The 20,559-nt window shown below is 32.8% G+C and overlaps 1 protein-coding gene and 1 long non-coding RNA gene across 2 annotated transcripts; both read right to left on the minus strand.

Moving 5' to 3' along the window:
- Window positions 1–1,178: 1,178 nt before the first annotated feature.
- LOC123267392 lies at window positions 1,179–7,794 on the minus strand. The gene is made up of 3 exons (XR_006510024.1): window positions 7,704–7,794; window positions 5,198–5,405; window positions 1,179–1,280 (listed from the first exon to the last, which is right to left on the minus strand). It is a non-coding gene; the product is annotated as an uncharacterized LOC123267392 (long non-coding RNA).
- A 2,619-nt stretch (window positions 7,795–10,413) lies between these two features.
- LOC123267377 lies at window positions 10,414–10,938 on the minus strand. The gene is made up of 3 exons (XM_044731974.1): window positions 10,829–10,938; window positions 10,674–10,770; window positions 10,414–10,588 (listed from the first exon to the last, which is right to left on the minus strand). Exons 1-3 carry the CDS (start codon window positions 10,910–10,912, stop codon window positions 10,440–10,442), a joined length of 330 nt encoding a protein of 109 aa, XP_044587909.1. The 5' UTR covers window positions 10,913–10,938; the 3' UTR covers window positions 10,414–10,439.
- Window positions 10,939–20,559: the final 9,621 nt, after the last annotated feature.

The following is a 20,559-nucleotide window of genomic DNA, read 5'->3' on the forward strand; positions in this document are numbered from 1 at the left end:
CGTATTTTATATAAAGAATAAAGAGTGGAGTAAAATAAAAATATAAAAAGATTAAAGCAGAAGAAGGAGAAAAAAGATAATAAAAATAAGAACCGTGGTGGCGGGCCAGCGGGCGTTATTAGCATTGGCTGTTATCCCAGGCTATCTAATAAATTGTTCAAGGGGCGTAAGTGCGTGTGTGCGTTAACTGTTAGAGCCTCGAGCTACGATACCATACTCCTTGCTCTTTACTCTTTACTCCTTACTCCTTATATCCTACGAGCTTAGAGCTGAGAGTATCCTCCGTTTTATACCTCACCTATCTATCTATACACTCAGGAATGTTGACACTCGCAAGCCTATTACTTAAGGCCGCTTAGAAGACAACCGCGGTACCTACTATGGCTCTGAGCTCTAGTGTCCGCTGGATGACACTCCAAAGAACCGTTGCATTCAAAACACTATTTTTTAGTGGCTCCGTAATGGAACTCTTGTTAGATCGGTCGTTTGTCCGTTTATGTTCGGTAAATTTTCAATTTACTCGACCATTTAGTTTCAAATATACTGTATAGAGAGAAGAGATAAAGTAAGAAAATTTTTTTTTTGGTATAACTTTGTGTAAACTACTAAATAATGAGAAGGAGATTTTGGTTAGTAAATTATTCAATAAAATAAATTATTAGGAAATAATTATGTTGTTTTCTACTGCGCTGAAAAATTTTATAATTTTAATTAGAAAATTTAAGAAAGAAGGAAGAGTAATTTTATGAAAAATTTCATTGAGAAATGTTTCTTAAATAATAAAGTTAAGAAAAAAATATATCAAAACTTGGAGAAATAATGTAATATTTTATTATCGAAATTTTGTTCAATCTTTGTTTGAAACATCGCTGGTAAAAATGTCCATAGCAATTTTATAAAAAAATGTTCGGAAACTGATTGCAAAAACGTTTAGCTAAAATTTTTATTGGGCGTTTTAATAATACAGAACTTAGCGTGTAAGATTTATATGTGAAGATTGTAAAATTACAAGAATTTTTTATAGATTTCTTCACATGTCTAGGAAAATTACTTGTATAATACTAATTTTTGGATAGATATACATTATTCTGTAATTTGAGTCATTCTTTGTTTTGTAAAGCACTTGATCACGCGCTTCGTGAAACGCTTGACCACCAAGATCTGTTGGATGTATAATCAAAAAGACCCCATCTTCAATGTGATTCTGATGATCCTGATGATCCTGATGATCCTTGGCGTCCACCTCCAAATAATTGGGAAAAACAGCTGAGAAGAAGCGCCTGAAAAAGAAATTCATTATGACTTTATAGTGTCAAAAAAAAATATTAAACGAATTTAAAAAATGTCATGTATCATTTGTCACATCAAATTATTATATTTTCCAATTAAGCTGAAAAATTTTGTTGAAAAATATTTTCTAAGGAATAAAAATGTAAAGATAGACAAAAATACACGGAAAGAAAATTATGGGAACTATTCCTATACCATTATGGGAATGGTTCCCATAATGCTATAGGAATAATTCCTATACTATTATAGAAACTATTCCTATATCATTATGGGAACTAATACCATAATATTATGGGAACTATTCCTATAATATTATGGGAATAGTTCCCATATTGCTATAGCAATCGTTCCTATACTATAATAGGAATGGTTTCCATAATTTATGGGAACCATTCCCATAATAGTATAGGAATGGTTCTCACTATATATAGGTTTAAATCCTACACGGAAAAAAAAAATTAGGGCTGCGACATGATACATTCCTGTGGAAGATACATAACTTTCATGTGACAGCAACATGATTTTCATGTGGCAGGCAATAATAGTTAAAACAACAATAATGATTAAATAATAATAATCATAAAAATAATTTATATTATTAAGAAAATAAGAACAATTTTGTCTCTTGGATAGTCACATGATGAAATCAATTTTTTAGTGAAATTTAGTGTCATTGCAAAGGACTTGACATGAATTTGTGCCTTTTCAAGGTTTCATATCATTCTCGTCGATAGTCAATTTATAATAGATATTTAGGTTGCATTCGAAAATGCTCTATCTCTAAACATATAATTGAGAAATGACCTTGTATCTTGTGAACTATTGACATTTTTAAAGATATAAGCTCATATTGATGTTACACTCATCGAGACCTTTCATTTGAATACCCACATCAATTTTTCATATATTTTATATATTTATATATATTATATATATGTATATATGAAAAATATATAAAAATGCATGTGGGTACTCAAATAAAAGCTCTTGATGAGTGTAACATCAACACGAGCTTATATTTTTAAAAATATCAATAATTAAGAAATGACCTTGTATCTTAGGAATTATTGAAATTTTTAAAGATATAAGCTCATCCCGACATTACACTCATCGAGACCTTTCATTTAAGTACCCACATCAATTTTTCATATATTTTATATATTTATATATATTATATATATGTATATATCAAAAATGCATATAGGTACTCAAATGAAAGCTCTTGATGAGTGTAACATCGGGATGAGCTTATATCTTCAAAAATGTCAATAGTTTACCAGATACAAGGTCATTTCTTCATTATGTATCTAGACACAGAGCATTTTCGAATGCAGCCTAAATTCTTATTATAATAAATTGACTATTGGAGAGAATGATATGAAACTTTGGAAAGGCACAACTCCAAGCAAAAACCCATTTTATCACATAAATACACTGGCCACAAAATTTTCCTTATTCTCTTAATAATATAGATTATTATTATTATTATTTAATTATTATTGTTGTTTTAACCATTATTGCCTACAACATGAAAATCATGTGGCTGCTCCAATTTTTTTTTTCCGTGTATATATTAAAGGAATCATTTCGAACTCACTCCGCACGAAGATTTTATCTTTATTTCATTTTGAGAATGATTCCCATAATGGTATAGGAATGATTCCTATAATATTCTAGGAATACTTCCTATACCATTATGGGAATAGTTCCCATAATAATATAGGAACCATTACTAAATCTGGTAGTACGACAAATTACTCACTGTAAATATGGTCTGTTTGCCGACGACAAATATATATATTATCATTTTAAACCTACTTCAGTAATCGAAGCAATTAGATTAGTAACAATTGATGCACAGGGGATAGCTGATTGGGCTAAAGATCATGGATTACAGGTAAACTTAAATAAAACAAAATCTTTGATAATAGGGTCAAACAGTAAACTAAAATCATTAAACATTGACTCGCTACCACCCATTATTATCAACAATGTTCCTTTACCGTATGTAAGCCAAACAAAATGTCTGGGTTTATCGTTAAATAATGATCTCTTGTGGAAAAATTATGTTTCACAAACTGTTAGAAAAGTAAATACTGCTCTATATACATTAAAAAGTCGGAAGAATATTTATACTACTGCTATCAGAAAACTTCTAGTCACTGCAACTATTCTTCCTCTTATTGATTATTGTACTGTAGTGCTTATTGATGCCACAGCTGACAACAATTTAAAATTACAGCGAGCATTAAATAGTTCAATACGATTTATTTATAATCTAAAGAAAGATGAACATATTACTCCGTACAGACGTAAATTAAATTGGTTATCTGTGAAGTCAAGACGTCTATATTATTTAATCACTTATTATTATAAACTATTGCAAACAGGAAAACCTAGTTACCTTAGGGAACTATTTGTTGAAGATGAAGCTAGACGTTCTGAAAGATTAGCTATAAAACGAATAATGTAAATTTTGAATTGCCAAATTTTTCTACAAATTATCTTGAAAATTCATTTGTAGTAACTACAATACGTTTGTGGCAAAATTTACCTGCAGAAATTGCAAATGCAAGCAGTCTAGAAGTATTTAAAATAAAGATCTATGACTATTTCTTGGAACTTGACTTTCAGTAAATTACCTTCACGTTGGCTTCTGTATATATTCTAATATTCTTACAAACTATTGTTACTTACTAGTCAAAGCAACTACCATTATATTGTTAAATACGTGGATTAGAATAAATATTACATTGTTATTTATTAAATCAAATTTAAATCTAAATTAAAACAAAAGTTAAATCTAAAATAAAATTATAATTGTTATTTTATAAATAAGATTTTGATGTACACCTACACCTAAGTTTATTACTTTGTATTAAAATTCTAAGTGAAAATTTATAAAACTATGTACAAACCTTTGCCATTCGGCTAATTGCCTTGGCATATTAAATAAATACATACATACATACATACATACATACATACATACATTATGGGAATGTTTCCCATAATATTATGGGAATGGTTCCTATAATTGTATAGGAATCATTCCTATAATTATAGTAACCATTCCTATACCATTATGGGAACCATTCCCATCATTATGGGAAATTTTTCCATAATTCTTGGAAAATTTCCTATAATTATGGGAACAGTTCCTATAATTGCCTGGGAACTGTTCCCATAAAATTATGAGAATAGTTCCCATATTTTTCTTTCCGTGTATATATCAAAGCTTAGAGAAATAATGTAATGCGTTATAATTGAAAATTGATTCAATCTCTGTTTGAAGGATCGCTGGTAATAATTTCCATAATAATTTTATAAAAAGTACAGTACTTAAGCTGTCGGGTTCATATATAAGGATTGTAAAATTTCAAGAATTTTTTGTAAGTTTCTTCACATGTTTAAAAAAATTATTCATATGGAATTATAATTTTAGATTGGCATATATTGTTTATTAATTTTATTCATATTTTTTTTTGTGAAACGAGCTATTTTACAAAAATTTTTGGCAGAGAATGCTCAAAATATCAAAATCTGACTGTACGTCTAGAAGAACTGCTGAAGCTATTTGAACTCCAACTAACGAGTCTCCAAAAAACAGGACCGAAACTTCCAGATGTTTCTGATCGGTTTGATGATCCACCTGTAAACAATGCATGAAAGCAATCTGGAAGAAGCGCCTAAAAAATAAATTTATTATGACTTACAGTGTCAAAGAAAATCTAATTAAATCAATTAAAAAAATATCATTCATCATTTGTCACATAAAATCAAACTATTCTATTTTCAATCAAGCTTAAAAAATAACTACGCTTTGTAAAAAGTATTTGATAATTTTTTTTCAGATCAAAATGCATATAATTTTGCAAAGTAGTTACAAGTAAACAAGTATACTTACATCGGCTTTTCCAAAAAATGGCGATGAAAGAAGTACAATACTTATTGTCACAGTTAAAAACAAAAATTTATACAGCTCCATACTGTTTTAGTTTTGTAAAATTTGTAATATGTAATTCTCTTGAACAAAGTTGATGATTTGATGTAATTAGGCAGAGTTTTCCTGGCCTTATATACTGTCAGCGTGTTATCAAAAACGTGAATTCGTGCTGAAATGAAAAATAAATGACAATGACCATACCTTCGAACAATAAAATTTTTTATTACTAAAATGAATATAATTTAAAATTATAAACAACACAATTGATAACATTCCATAGTTTTAGCCTTTAATTATTTATTTTTATTCTTCTCAAGCTCTTCAAAAAAAATTTTTTCATTCAAAAAAAAATTTTTTTATTCAAAAAAAATTTTTTTATTTAAAAAAAATTTCAAATAAACTATTGTAAAAACACCAATAATTCCAGATAAAATCTGAAAGTTTGAAATAAAAAAAAAGTTTAAAGATTAATTGAAAGATAAAGGTTTTTCTCTATGTGACCACATGTACTCTTCACATAAATCTCTATCACTATCCAACTATCCACTAATTTATGACTTGACCTCTCGATTTAAATTCCCCGAATAGAATAAAAAGAACCAAAATTTTAAATTCAAAAGTAGGACACAACAAAACAAGAAATAAGATCTAGGTCACTTGTCTCCATAGTACCCCATATACGTTGCTCCACATGGAGCACAATCAGATGAGCAGAGTAGTCAACGACAGATACTTGATTCTATTATTCCCATCAATACCATCCGATCATTGGAATTCTACCGATACAAATATGAATACACATATCTCTTTATACCCCTTTGATAGATTTTTAGTTGACAACTGAGAAGGGAGAAGGGCGCAGGAGAGAGTTTCCATCGGCTTATGGGTATATATTATCTAAAGAAATGTGTACACAGAATAGGAAAGCCTGCAGTAGGCCGTGGGGTCCGTGACACCGATCCAACAGGTACGAGGCTCAGTGAGCAGGTAGAGGCATTGGGGCATCAGCCCTTGCACTTCATAGGAGCGCAACCCTCTTCAAGCCCCCGCCACAAAACACCGTGTACTTAAATAATGTATTCCGTCACTGTAACCATCATATTCACCCCGTTGTTATGCGTATATGCTAAAGATTATAAGGGAAAGTAAAAGTATTAGAAAAAAAAAGCACCTTGACGGTCTCTGTCCCGGCTCAATCCACAGTCACTGTTCAATGTAAACCATCAGTCTTACTTCACTCTTACTTTATCGAGTATAGTAATTTAAAATTTAAACGCCGTCGAAGAGCTGTCGTGCGTTAATGCGTTTCTTTTATTATGCAATATATATTTATTCGTGAATATAAATAATATAATAGCGTAGCGATATGACCTGCAACAGGAACCGTTTAGGGAAATAATTTCTCTAGTGTTATGTAAACGAGGTAACCGACAAAAAAATATTTAAAATAAAAAAGAAGCACCAACCAAACCATACGAAGAAAGGCGTAAAAAAAAACGGCTGTAAGATGACGACGTGAGGCGGCACGCGATAATAAAACATATGCATATCGATCATCATTTTTCGATCCTTCAAATAAGTACATAATATACATCCTGGTAGAGCTTAGCGTGAAGAATGAATTTTTTCGGCGAAGGATCTGATGGCACAGCTTTCGCCAGGAAGGACCAACGGTTTTACACTTCACGGTAGTCTACTCGTATCGGTTCACGGGAAAGAAAAAGAAGAGTAGCTTTGGCACATGGTAGGTTCACATACCGGAAGACGATCTTGGCCGTGGCTAACAGAGAAACCTGCGGTAGCAGCATCATCAACAACAACAGTAGCAGTAGCTGCGAAAGCTGCCTGTTCAGATCGATACTTTGGATAAACGAGGATCGGGTGTGCATATTTTATTAGCCCGTTGACGGAAGATGCAACGGATCCACGCAACGCTATATGTTGTATGTTCGCACAGAATCGGGTATACATATTTTTATTATTATTTTTCATACTTGTGGGTATGAATTCATGCGCAGGAAAGTAATAAATTCGCTGAAGATCATCCGTGGGATTTATTGATGATTTAAGGAGGTGATTTATGGGGAATGGTGAATTGATTTTTACAATTATTTTTTGATAGTGTGGATATTTACTCTAATATGAACTTTATTTTATACATAAAATGATTTTAATAATACATTTATTAAAAGTTTGTATAGAAATTAAAAATATTTAATAATTCGTAACTGAAATTGTTATGTTAGGACTAATGATAGTGCCCCTCAAATTTGTAACTAGATTTTGCATAATAAAATGAAATATTTGTATCATAATCTGGTCTGTCACATCTCATTTGATTTTCAGTTGATAATTTGCAGTTAAATTCTTCTAAAGCTATAAAAATAGAAAATGTCGCATGATTAGGATAAATAATTTCATTTCAATAACAATATTCTATTCAAAAGTTAATAAAATGAGTTCTTACGTTTGCATCCGATAAAACCTGATTTTTTGACACAAATTTGATTACTTGTACACGAATCCTCACATGGATTTTTTGAGAAATCTACTTTCGAGACAACTATTTTCGGGTCTACCTTTCGGTCTTGACAGTATCCTGAAAGACACCTTAACCGACTCGGACAATCATCATTATTATCACATGACGTTGTAAACCACAATCTCAATTCTTTCCAACAATCTGAACCAAGCGCCTGAAATTTATAGATTGTTGTTATTTTAGAAATAAAGAATAAGTGTACAGATTTTTGAAAAAAAATTGGTCTTTTGATTAATACTCACGTCAACTTTCCCGAAATACGATGATGAAAGTAGTATAATAGCTACTACAGCAGTTAAAAAAATCAAATTCAGGGGCTTCATAATAATTTTTATGGTAAAATTCGTAATACACTTGAAGGAGCTTCGTTATATGGTAATGTTAAATTTGTTTCACGTTTTTTATATACTAACGTCGCGTAATCAAAAACGTGAGTTCGTGCGAAAATGAAAAGCAAGAGACCATGAACATACTTTCGAACAATAAAATTCTTTTTTACAACAATCATTGTGTTATGAAATTTGATTAAGAAAAAATAAAAAAAAAGTTGGTATTTGCTATAAAAAATTTATCAATTTACATTATTTCATTGATTACACACTGTAAAAAATTTTCGGAGTGAACGCGGAGTGAATGAAGAGTGAATGATTCTTAATTGATTCACTCCCAGCGGGAGTGATATTTACTCCGAGAAGGAGTTAATTTTTATTAATAATAAAATTCACTCCGCATTCACTCCCAAAATAAATGAATTTAGAAATAAATAAATTTTTGTAAATAAAATATTTTTATAAACCCTTTTTATATTTAATTATTAAAAATTTAATTTATTATTTTTAATAATATTTCATTTTAATTATTATTATAATTTTTTTTTTCTTTTTTTTTATAAATTATTCATAATTAAAAATTGTCAAAAAAAAATATGTAGATATATATATATATATATATATATATATATATATATATATATATATACAGGGTGTCCCAGAAGTAACGGACGCCATTGTAGCATCTGACAAACAAAATAATTCTGAGGCGAGAAGTCCTTAGCCATTTTTTAATCAGACGCATAGATAATTAATTATTAATTAAAATAACGTCCTTTTATGCGTTAGAGAGAGAGAGCGCTAGTGTCAAGTCAAGTGCGTTCCAACGAAGACGCTTGCACGTGTGAATGTGTAAGTAAATATGTGTGACTACGTTAGCTATAGAAACTAGTTAGTCATACAGTTAGTTGTGTCTTTGTTTGGCACATACTTTACTGGACACTGGCGCTCTCTCTAACAAATAAAGAGACGTTATTTTTAATTAATAATTAATTATCTATGCGGTTAATTGAAAAATGGCTAAGGACTTTTCGTCTTAGAATTATTTTTTTCATCAGATGCTACAATGGCGTCCGTGACTTTTGGGACACCCTGTATATATATATATATATATATATATATATATATATATACTAGCGGACCCGACAGACGTTGTCATATACACACGTCTTAAATTTAGAAATTTTAGGAATGAGTTTGTACAGTTAAAAACATCATTAGTTAACAATATGCAATGGGAATTCTTCAATAATTAACATTTTCGTCAATATAAGCCCATTCTGATTTTATACTCATCAAGAGCTTTCATTTGAGTATCTACATGCATTTTTGATATATTTTATATATTTATATATTTGACAAATACCATATATATGAAATATATAAAAAAATGTTATGTGGGTACTCAAATGAGAGAATTCGATGAGTGTAACATCGGAATGAGCTTATATCGTTAAAAACACCATTAGTTAACAAAATACATTATCATTCGTTAATTATTAACATTTTCATAAATATAAGTCCATTATAATTTTATACTCATCGAGACCTTTCATTTGAGTACCCACATGAATTTTTTCATATATCTTATATATATGATATTTATAAAATATATGAAAAGTGCATGTGGGTAGTCAAGTTCAACAACAATTTATAAATAAAAAATCTATTAAATAAACATTTTCTCGTGGACTGAATTGTGAATCTAAACCATTCTGGAATCCACCGAAAGACACACAAAAAATTTCATTAAAATCGATCCAGCCGTTTAAGAGGAGTTCAGTGACAAATACACGCACAGAAGAAAATATATATATATATAAAGATTAATTTTGAGATTTTTTTTGTAGAACGAAAATTCATCCTTATTTTATTTATTTTAAAAACTCCGAACGTGGATGTTTTTCGGAGTGAAATTCGAAATCACTCTGAAATCACTCCGCAAATAAAAACTCCGGATTCACTCCCTACGTGAAGTGATTAATTAATTCACTCCGGAACTCCGAGTGATGGGAGTGAAATAGGAGTGAAATTCACTCCCGATTCACTCCGGATTTTTTACAGTGCATAAAGGAAATATTTTATTGATGATTCAAGGAAGTGATACATGCTGTCAGATGGTTAAATGAAAATAAATGTTTGTAATTTTTAATATTATTTTAATTAATATGAATTTTATTGAATACATGAAATTATTTTGATAATATTTATTATAATATCGTTTAGCTGAAAAAATTTATATAAGTTTGACGAAGAATAATGATATTATTGTTAAACATCGAATTTTATAGTATTATATTTTTTTCTGGAAAGTATATCTATCGTCTACCAACTAGTAATAAACATATTCGCAAACGTATTCTGGAAGAAGATTGAGCCAACTACGATAATTTATTGTACAGCATCGTACTGAATTTGTAGATAGTTCATAACAATATTGATCACTTGAACAATACTTCTCACATAGGATTATGCACCTTCCTGGAACATAGTCAGAAACAAAATGAAATATTTAATATTATAACTACACAATAACTCTGTTTGTAGGTTTCGAGAGTGTCTTTACCTGAAAAACACCACGAATCACTCGGACAATCACTATTACTATTACATGACATTGAAAACCAGGATGTCAATCCTCTCCAACAATCTGGATCAAACGCCTGAAATTCATAGATCATTGTTATTTTAGCAATAGTCTGTCGTTTAATTAATACTCACGTCAACTTTTCCGGATGATGATGATGATGAGAGTAGTACAGTAGCTACTGTTGCAGTCAAAAAAATCAGATTCAGTATCTTCATAATGGTTTTTATAGTAAAATCCCTCAGATGTAGGGATTATAAGATTAAAAAAAAATAAAAAAGGAGTTAATATTTGCTATAAAAAATTTATCAATTTAAATTATTTCGTCAATTGCATAAAGGAAATGTTTAATTATTTCACTTTTAGTCAACAAATGACGAATTATAAAATTATTTTTCATCTAAAACCGTAAAATTTTAGAGTAATACAATTTCTATGATATAATTAAATTATAATGTTATTTAAACACATAATAAAATGAATTTACACAGTTTAATTTGTCATTGTCAGAGCATTAATTGAAACACGTATAAATACAAGCAAATGATGATGAGCAACATTGCGTCAGTCGAATAAGTACATACATGAACCGAATGAAGTATACACAGTTGAGTAGTAGGTAGCGTGGTATCAGATTGTAGGATTTGACAGTAGTGTGTAACTGGCTCTTGTGTGAATGAGGATATCTAGTGCGAGCAGTCTGCCGGCTGTGTTGTGTTGTGTTTTGTTTGAGAAGTAAATTACAATAATTGAATAGACCACTAATTTGGCCCTTGAAACCTTGGAGGAGAGTCTGCGAGCACGCATGGAGATGCTTCCGGTTAACCACCAGACTGTACTCACGCCTCTGGCTTTTATTCACGACACAAACACCCATTTCTATACCAACACACACACATCTGCTCATCCCTTTACCTCCATACATGTTTATGTGTGTGTGTGTTTTTATATACAATACATGCTTTGAGTTCAGGAGCTCTCTATAGTCGTCATCGTGGCCACGTGCACACGTGCCTCACGATTAATTTAATCCAGCAAAATATCATAGCCTTTTTAGAAACAATTCATCATAATACGTCCGTCTTAAAGAGCTTATTCTTTGTAGAAAACGCCGCTAGAGCTCTATATTTCCGTTCACATTTTATTATATATTATGCCTATATGGATGAGAGTTTAATCCTTAAAACTTTAAGCTGTACCTTTATATGATAGTTATTTATCTAAGGTGTGCCCAAAAATGCCCAAAGTATAGTCCAAGCCAAGCCAAAAAAAAAAAAAAAAACTAAAACATTTAACCATAACTCCTTTGTTTGCAAATGCAGATAAATTATTTTATTTTATTACAACTTTCTTTATATCGGATACTTTATTTCCAAAAAATAAAAAAATATATATTTATATAATAGATAGTTTTTAGCTAGAGTTGATCGAGACGAAAAAATAATAAAAATCGTGAAAGAAACTGAAGAGCAAAGTAAGCGGCTCGTCTTTAACTTTTAACTTTTCTGGTCTCTGGTCTGCGAGTCGGCGGGCAAGAATACCCTACAGAGTCCCCCAGGAGTGTAAGGGACTGACGATTATAAAGAACGGAGTGAAAAAGAACCGAGGAGAATGGATGAGGACGAGAGTGTAGTGATGGTTCTGCTGGCAAGTCGCGGCTAAAAAACCAGTTGTGAGATCCGCGAAAGAGCCAACCACGCCGAGGATATACACCGGCTCATTGTGGGCCTGTGTGGTTGAGGCACAAGCGCGTGGGCCGCACGGGCCCTCTACTCTGAGGACGACGCCGTGCTATGGAGCTAAAAGCCAAAACGACGACCAGGGACCAACCGAGTAATATAAAGAGAGAAAGACTGCAGAAAAGCAACAACATCTGAGACGTACTCAACAACTAAAAAAATAAAATTAAACAAAAATTAAAAAAATATTTCTCTCATTCTCGACATCAGGCCCAGTGGATCGTTCAACTTGCTGATTGGCTCGGTGATGTGTTCTCCTAAAAAATTCCTCCTCAATTGAAAATAAAATTATTAATAGCAAATCTGTGAATTTTAAATACTTATTTTTACTTTTTATTTATTATTACTATTGTTATTAAATTTCTTTTTTGATTTTGAGATAAAAAGTCGAAAACTTTCGAGATAAGATTATCTGAATATACATATACGATAGAACTGTACACTACTGCGGGCTAAATTAAATTCCATTATGACATATAACGGGATTATATTGTTCGGTAACAAAGAGTGAATAGTATGGAGTGAAAAAAAAGGATTGTCATTGCTTAAGATCAAGACCAGAAGCTGACTACTCGTTTGGTGTGTATCTCGCCCACGGAATTTCATTTTGAATCCTTAGGCCGTTAGTGACGTCATCACAGAAGCAGTATGTTTTGTACGTGGCCGTGTATGTGTGTGTTGTAATATAATAATACCTATAAATGTATGCCTGTATTTGTGTATTATATATTTATGTGTGTGAGTGTATATGTAGTTCTTGAGCCACGGAAAAGGATTACGGGACGCGCTAGTGCAACGAAAAATTATGCAAATACCATGCAAATCCGGGGTTGAGCGGTGACGCTAATCCGCGTCACAATATTGGAGGTAATTGCCCGGATCCAAAAGGCCTTGCTTGTTCCTATTTCTTATTATTGTATTTAGATTCTTTGTACTTTTCTTCTGTACGGTTAACTTTGAATTTTCTCTGGATGGTACATGCATATAGCTCCTTTCTGGAGCCTAAATCTAAAATCTAAACACCGGAAGTTTTTTAACCGTTACTTTATATACATGGAGAGAATTTTGTGGTAGCGTCAACGATTTTTGTATTGTAGTTTTTACAATTTATATGATAGTAATATATTAATCAAATGTTGTTAAATCTAGCATTAATAGATTATAAACTATTATACAATAATTGTAATTTATAAAAATTAAACTTTTTCAATTAAACACTGGAAATTGATACATTTTTACTTGGAATAATTTATTTAAGACAAATCTAATAAAAATGATAAGAATTACTATCATATAAATTGTAAAACATATAATACAAATATCGCTGACGCTACTACAAAATTCTTTTCGTATATTAATCAATATAAAAGTCAAAATGTGTTGTGAATCATCGTAGAAAAATTATTTGCTGATTAGCAGGTTGAATAATTAGCGTATGTAAAAAATTTTTATTATAGTGGCCGAAAAAAAAGTAAAAGTAAGAGTTAAAAAGGCAGATGAGAGTTTAGTTTGAAGATGGGAGATGATGAATGACAAGCGGGCAACTGGACGGTTAAAGTTATCAGTGTAATCTGATAGTGCGGTGACGGCGGTCGTTTTCGTCCCGAATTTTTATTGCGTTTCGCTGCAAGGGCGAGGTCAAGAGACGCGGGATAATCTTAAAGACTGGGTCAAGTTGGTTGCATCAGAGACCTACTGCCGCTGTGGATCATTTCATGCATACATACATATAAGACCACAATACAACACACATATGTCCATATTATAAAAATAAAACTAAAAGCCATTGAGTTCGGCTTCGAGTAGGTGTCTTGAATTGGTGGCGGGCTTAAGACGCTGTACCGTGAATTAACGCGATTGTTCTCGATGACTGCACGGAGTCCTTGGCTCGATGACCCTGCTCATCACGTTACTCAATTGTTACGCAAGTTATTTTAAGCTGAGATGAGTAGCGACGTCTATAGTCTAGAGTCTGGAGCGAGATAAACGATGAGTCTGCATGCATGTCTGCGAGTTGTAAGACCTCACGAGGAATTAATAAAAAATTACCAGCATACTTGTACTTATAGTGACATCTGTTATGATTTCGAGTTAGAAAAAATTCATACCTTCGATACGGATGCTTAGCCGGGGATACATGAGACGAGGTGCTCTGTTCGATGTGAATTGGGGCGAGATGCTGCTAATAAAAAGGCTTACGATCCAACAAAGAAAGCCAGATCCAGATGTTCTCATCGACAGCGTACCCCTCTAAGGGTAACGACGGGCCCCAAACCCAACTCTTTTTTAACTAAAATAACATTCATAGTTACCGAGTAGGAAGTTCTGATTGTTAATATTTTATAGGGTATTACAGGATGCTGTTACGTATTTGATTTCTATTTCTTATGTCACGGCAATGCAGGTTTCTGCATAATTTATTTGTTAACATTCATGTATCCTCGATCTTTCTTACTTGTTACATATTTGTCAGTTTCAATTCTGTAAACTTCACCGAAGATCTCAAAATAATCAAACGATTCAATGAAAGATAACGGTCCGTGAAAAAAATTTATAGATGGTCTAAGGTGTGAGAATAAAAAAGTAATTGATTATTTTTTTCTAGAAATGTGTACGTCAATTAACATGTCTTACTAAACAAAAAATGATTTTTTATTTCATAACTTAATTCCTCAAACTTAACTCTCCTACAAGGAGATGATTCAGCGACTATGCGACCTCTATCGAAAATTTCCAAAACTACATTTGGTTGAAAAGTTACATATGATTATATCAGGTCTAATAAAGATATATTGAGTCATATAAGGACATATCAAACCAAATATAGAATTATTTTTATGTCAGGTCATATATTAACATATCAAATTTTCTGAATAAATAAATATCAGAATTTTTCCACAATTGATGAAAAAAACTCGGTTAATTTTAATCGAAATCAGGAGTATAAATATAAGGTTTTATTTAAAAACTCGTGATCTTCGTCGTGACCGCGTATACCGGCACCAGCTTTTGCCTTTTGGAAAAGGTCAGACAGGTTCTCTTTGGGGCCTACAACTACTATGCTCGTGGCTCTGTGTTATAACCCGACAACGAGGCTGGACCCGGTCGTTGGGCATCGGATTTAGATTTTAAGCTGATTATAAAACCGCGAGACCGGTTCGTTAGAGATATCTCTCGTTACGGGAAAACAATGCCAAGGTCTCTATATGTAGACACACATACACGTATACATATTCACATAATATACATACACATATACTCTTATTTGATCTTATGTGTAACAAACAACAATTCCAGTACAACACAGTAGACTCGCAGACATATTTATATAAATATAAATAAATCTCTTACGAAATGTTATTGTTATAAATATAAATGTAGATTTTTAACCAGCCGTCATAGTCAGTAATATAAATAAGATATGATCTACATGCACACACGCCAAGTGTTTATGAAGTTAAATAAATTTAAATAGTACATAAAAATAAATCTGGTGCTGCTCAAGCTCAAAACCCAGTCAAGGCAATAATCCAATAAATTTATTTTATTATTTCATTTCATTTAATATAATAATATAAATTTTAAATAAATATCTTTAACATGGTCTGGTTTCTTGATTCACGATATGAACACCATCTCTGCATCGCTTTAGACCATTCATTGGGCCCCGATGAATGAATATGAATGGTTGATGGCAATATACACATATGTTCGCGATTCTGACGCTCACTGGTTGCTCGTCTGCGTCAACGGCCAAGGTATAATATTGTATCAAACGTAGTTTGCTTGTGAGCGTGTTCAGAAAGAAAGAAAGACAAATTATGTACGAGGTTGGGATTGGTGTAAGTGAGGGTTGATGCTGCTGAATGCATCTCAGAACTCAGGTGAGTAAGAGTAAGGATCTTTTTTACTCTTCACGGTCTTTCGTTTCCAATGAATATAATCTTGTTGGCGCGTGTGAGTTGTATTCACATTGGACTGCACTCCAGGTTATTCACTGTAGGACACCTATGCAACACACATATGTATATATTGCACCGTCATTATTCAATGGCGATAGAGTAATTGATCTCACGCCTTCAGTAAGTTGTATCGACAATTTTTATAGTCTCTATTTTATTCTACTCAATTTCTCGATCGATCGACTGGACTTAACTGTTCAACTGCTGTAATCTAAGAGCTGAGATATTGCTTATACCGTATGTATTTTATTGCCTCTTTACCTTTCTATAAGCTCTATAAATTCAATGGCTAAGCATTAAGATTGTGTTTGAAACAAATATTTTAATTGCTCTTAGTGAATAGATCCATAAAAATCAAGCTCTTTAGTTTATCGGGATGAAGTATGTAAATTACAATTAATTTTAAAGTTGCAATTGTAATTTACTTTAAATATTTTTATTCTAGAAACGTAAGTTAACAGTCTTGACAACTCGAGTGTGAATAATGCAATAAATCGTGACACTCTCGTGTGGTTTGTGGTTTTAGACCTAACAGCGGATGTGGTATTTAACTGCAATGAATACCTTGACTATCAATTTTAATATATTTATATTTATAAAGAAGACCCATCGCTCATAGTTTTCTAAATAATAAAAGCTGGCGCCGTATCACTGCGTACCTGCGGTGAAGAGTTACCCCAACAATCCCACAAAATATAAAACGACGTAGTCAAAGTTAAAAGTTTATTTCCGTAAGATATCGCAATGTTAATTTTACTTTTTATTAGAACCATTAAACGAGTAATTTATCTCTGCTATCGATGCAGATGAAATTGGCATACAATCTGGCGTTTAAAGCTTGTTTTCATTCTCCGTTATAATGAGAGAAAGAGAGCGAGAGAAAGATAAAAATGAAGATAAAGATAAAGAGTAGCAGTCTAGGGTACCAACTTATTTTTCTTTTTGCAATCTTAAAATTCCAGAGCATCAACCATATCTATACCTATACCTGAAGAACACATATGTAGGCGAGGATAAACGAAATAAGATGATGAGGACAAGTGATCAGCCGTTCCAGCGTGTATCGGTGAACCGAAGTTTTTTTAAAATCATCAAGATCAGTTTTCGATGCTTCTTATTCTCGACTGAGAGTTCCAGCGTCTGGCCGGAGGCTTCTATGTCATATCCTATCCAGAGTTTCATAATACCACTAATAGCGATCTTTAGCCTCATACTCGTACTCACTTACACTGTATCCACTGCTATGTATAATCTACTATATCCAGTTCTACTTGGGCTAGAGCGAGAGAGACGGCAACAGGATCGAGAGCACCCAGCAAACATGCCCTGAAACCCCGGCTTCAATATTTACAGTCATGTTAATGTAATACACACACCAAAGTATTAATTAATTATTTTTATTTATCGCGTATCGCATTATCATACATATACGTCGAATGAGTATATAAGCATGTATATATAATATACAATATGTAATAAAATCCTATTGGGCAATTAAAATATCCGGCAAAGTATAAATACGATTATTGTGATACGCACTTGTCAGTTGAACAACAAGCATCATCACCCCCTCTGCGTATTATGTCCTCACTCTCATCTCCCAATGTTGTTCATTATACCTACACACACATGCACACCCTGAGCTTTACTATATCGCGTTCAATATACGTGTGTGCCTGTATAATATTCCCAAGTCTGTTGTTTGTATGCACATGTAAATCGACGGGTATTGTGTTTGCCGATTCCATCATCAGAACCTCCATATATACCATATCGAGCTGGTACCTATATACAAATCCACTACTCACTGCTCAGTATGTATCTATCGTGAGCAAGCGCATCTACATACACCTACAACTCTTATTGCGCATATCGCACACTACATCGAAACCCACATGACACATATGAACAAGTCAAAATGTCTGGTATTGTACCCACTCTTCATATTCACGTCCTTCGTTTTGTTTGCTTTCTATACCGTAATCCACACTTCACCTACTTTTTGGACCTCAATAAAAAAAAATCTTCAGCGCCACTGAAACCCGACACCCAAAAATGTTTTTTTTTTTTTTCCAGGTTTACGACAGTCGTATTTGCCTATTACATAGGCTAGCTTTTTTATTAATTATAAATCTTTATCTGTTAACGAGCGTAGACAAGACACTGGTCAAAGATTGGTGCGTACATAAAATAACGGACCCAAGAAAAACGGACATCGGCGAGTAGTTTGTACCCAAAACGAGACGGAGTTTTAATGCATCCCAAAAATCTTGAGCTACAAAACGGAATCAGCGTCACAGGAATGTGATGGTGTGCATGTGTGAGTGTGTGTTTAAATTGTAAGATGATGCTGAGAGAAATAGAACTATGTAGGATAAAGATGTAAGAGAAGAAAGCTACGCAAGATACTTGAGGTGTGTATGTGTGTGTGTGTGTGTGTGTGTTTGGGTAGGACATAAGAAGGTATCTTGGACCCACAGCATCACCTGTCTTCTTCCTCCCTCTCTTCTCTGAAGTCTGATGGGCCCACTACACGGAGTTCTATCTACTGACGTCCCTACACACTCAGCACGACGGACCCAAACACACACCATTCACGAAAGGAGCTCCTCGAGGCTTAACTTTTTCTTTCTTTTCTCAGCATGTATATTTATTTCTTTAATTTCTTTCTGTAGACTGTAGACTAAAGCCCATGGAAGAGCACATACTAAGGAGCTAGATCGTGAAACTCGACTGTCTCCTACACTAAACACCAAACACAAATCTAAATCTATAGGTTAGGTTTTAACGCCTAGTTTGGCTGGTCCACTTTCCTTTTTCAGGGCCCACAGACCCCCGTCACCGCGGCTACGGTTGTATGCTTTGTGGTTTGCGATTAGACAAATGAATATGACGGCTTTAAAAATTGATCCCTATTTATCAAAATGACTTTCTGTAAGATTAGCTTTTAAGATTGATTTTTAAAATTATTTTAAACTGAAAAGACCTGTTGTTGGTTCGTTGTCAGTGATACCATCATATCACGGAACCTGTTTACTTTTTTTCATATATACATACGTCTATACATATACCTGAACATATTTTTGTTGGCCTCTGTCGGACGTATTGCTAAACTCCACGTACCAAATATTCTCATTTAAATACAAAACAGCATCGCTTTTATTTATTTTTCAGCGGTTTATTTGTTAAGCACATCTCGGATCTTGAATTCATCTTGAGTATAGAGTGGCGTGTGCCGCCACCGGCACTTATATTCCAAGAAGTTGATCACGTTCCATACAAAGTAAAGCATCCACCAGCATCAAAACTGTTTTAGCAAAACAGTTCGCGTGCCGATTACAGTCAGCGCTAAATTATAACGTTTGTGTCACGCTTAGAGGTGATGCAGTGGAAGAGGATGATAAAATTTAGCATAAAATAAGAAATAGAGTTGAAAAAATAACTAGGCAAATTATCATTATCATTATTTATAGTATAGGAGCACGTGTCTAACGTCCGAGTTGTTTGATGGTTGATGTTTGATGGCTGACGCAGTAATATGACTTAACTAATTTGACGTGCGCCAAGGGATGTATCCTCGCGATCTGAAACACGCAGACCACCAGACACGAAAGATTATCATCTCGCCTCTATTTTGTTTCCTCCTGACACCGCAGAAAATTCAATTACTGTAATCAGTTAGCCAGGATAAATTAATTGCATCGTTTTGACTGATAACATGATGGCGCTTCTATTCGGATCTTTTTAATTTAATTATGTATTATAAAAATAAAAACGTAATATTATACCTTTTAGTAGCAGGCTTTTGAAATAACAGTTATTGCTTAGCTCACTTGAAACCATCATCAGTGAATGATATTTTTAAGTCATCTTAGAACACCACTTTGAAGCACTAAAAAACATAAACTTATTCAAGGCTGTAAGGCTTCCGAGCGTGAGGTAGTGAGCGTTAAATGGTTTGCGGTTCGCGGTTTTCTCTTCACGGATTTCACTGAAATTTTTGTACTTATGCATCATCTAGCAACGCCAATAATAATGATAATAATGATAGTGAAATAGTGACCAAGTATTAGAAGCAATAACAACAGCAACGGCAGTAGCAGCATCACCATCATCTTGTACTATAATCAGCGATGATATTCTCTCGGTACATTGTCATGGTGT

Source organism: Cotesia glomerata, linkage group LG1 (assembly GCF_020080835.1).
Source record: "Cotesia glomerata isolate CgM1 linkage group LG1, MPM_Cglom_v2.3, whole genome shotgun sequence".
NCBI lineage: Eukaryota > Metazoa > Arthropoda > Insecta > Hymenoptera > Braconidae > Cotesia > Cotesia glomerata.

Coding starts and splice junctions, on each gene's coding strand:
- LOC123267377 (XM_044731974.1), bottom strand. CDS start 10,912: ATGAAGATACTGAATCTGATTTTTTTGACTGCAACAGTAGCTACTGTA. Junction 10,771..10,828: donor CATCATCCGGAAAAGTTGAC/GTGAGTATTAAT, acceptor TATGAATTTCAG/GCGTTTGATCCAGATTGTTG. Junction 10,589..10,673: donor TGATTCGTGGTGTTTTTCAG/GTAAAGACACTC, acceptor ACTATGTTCCAG/GAAGGTGCATAATCCTATGT.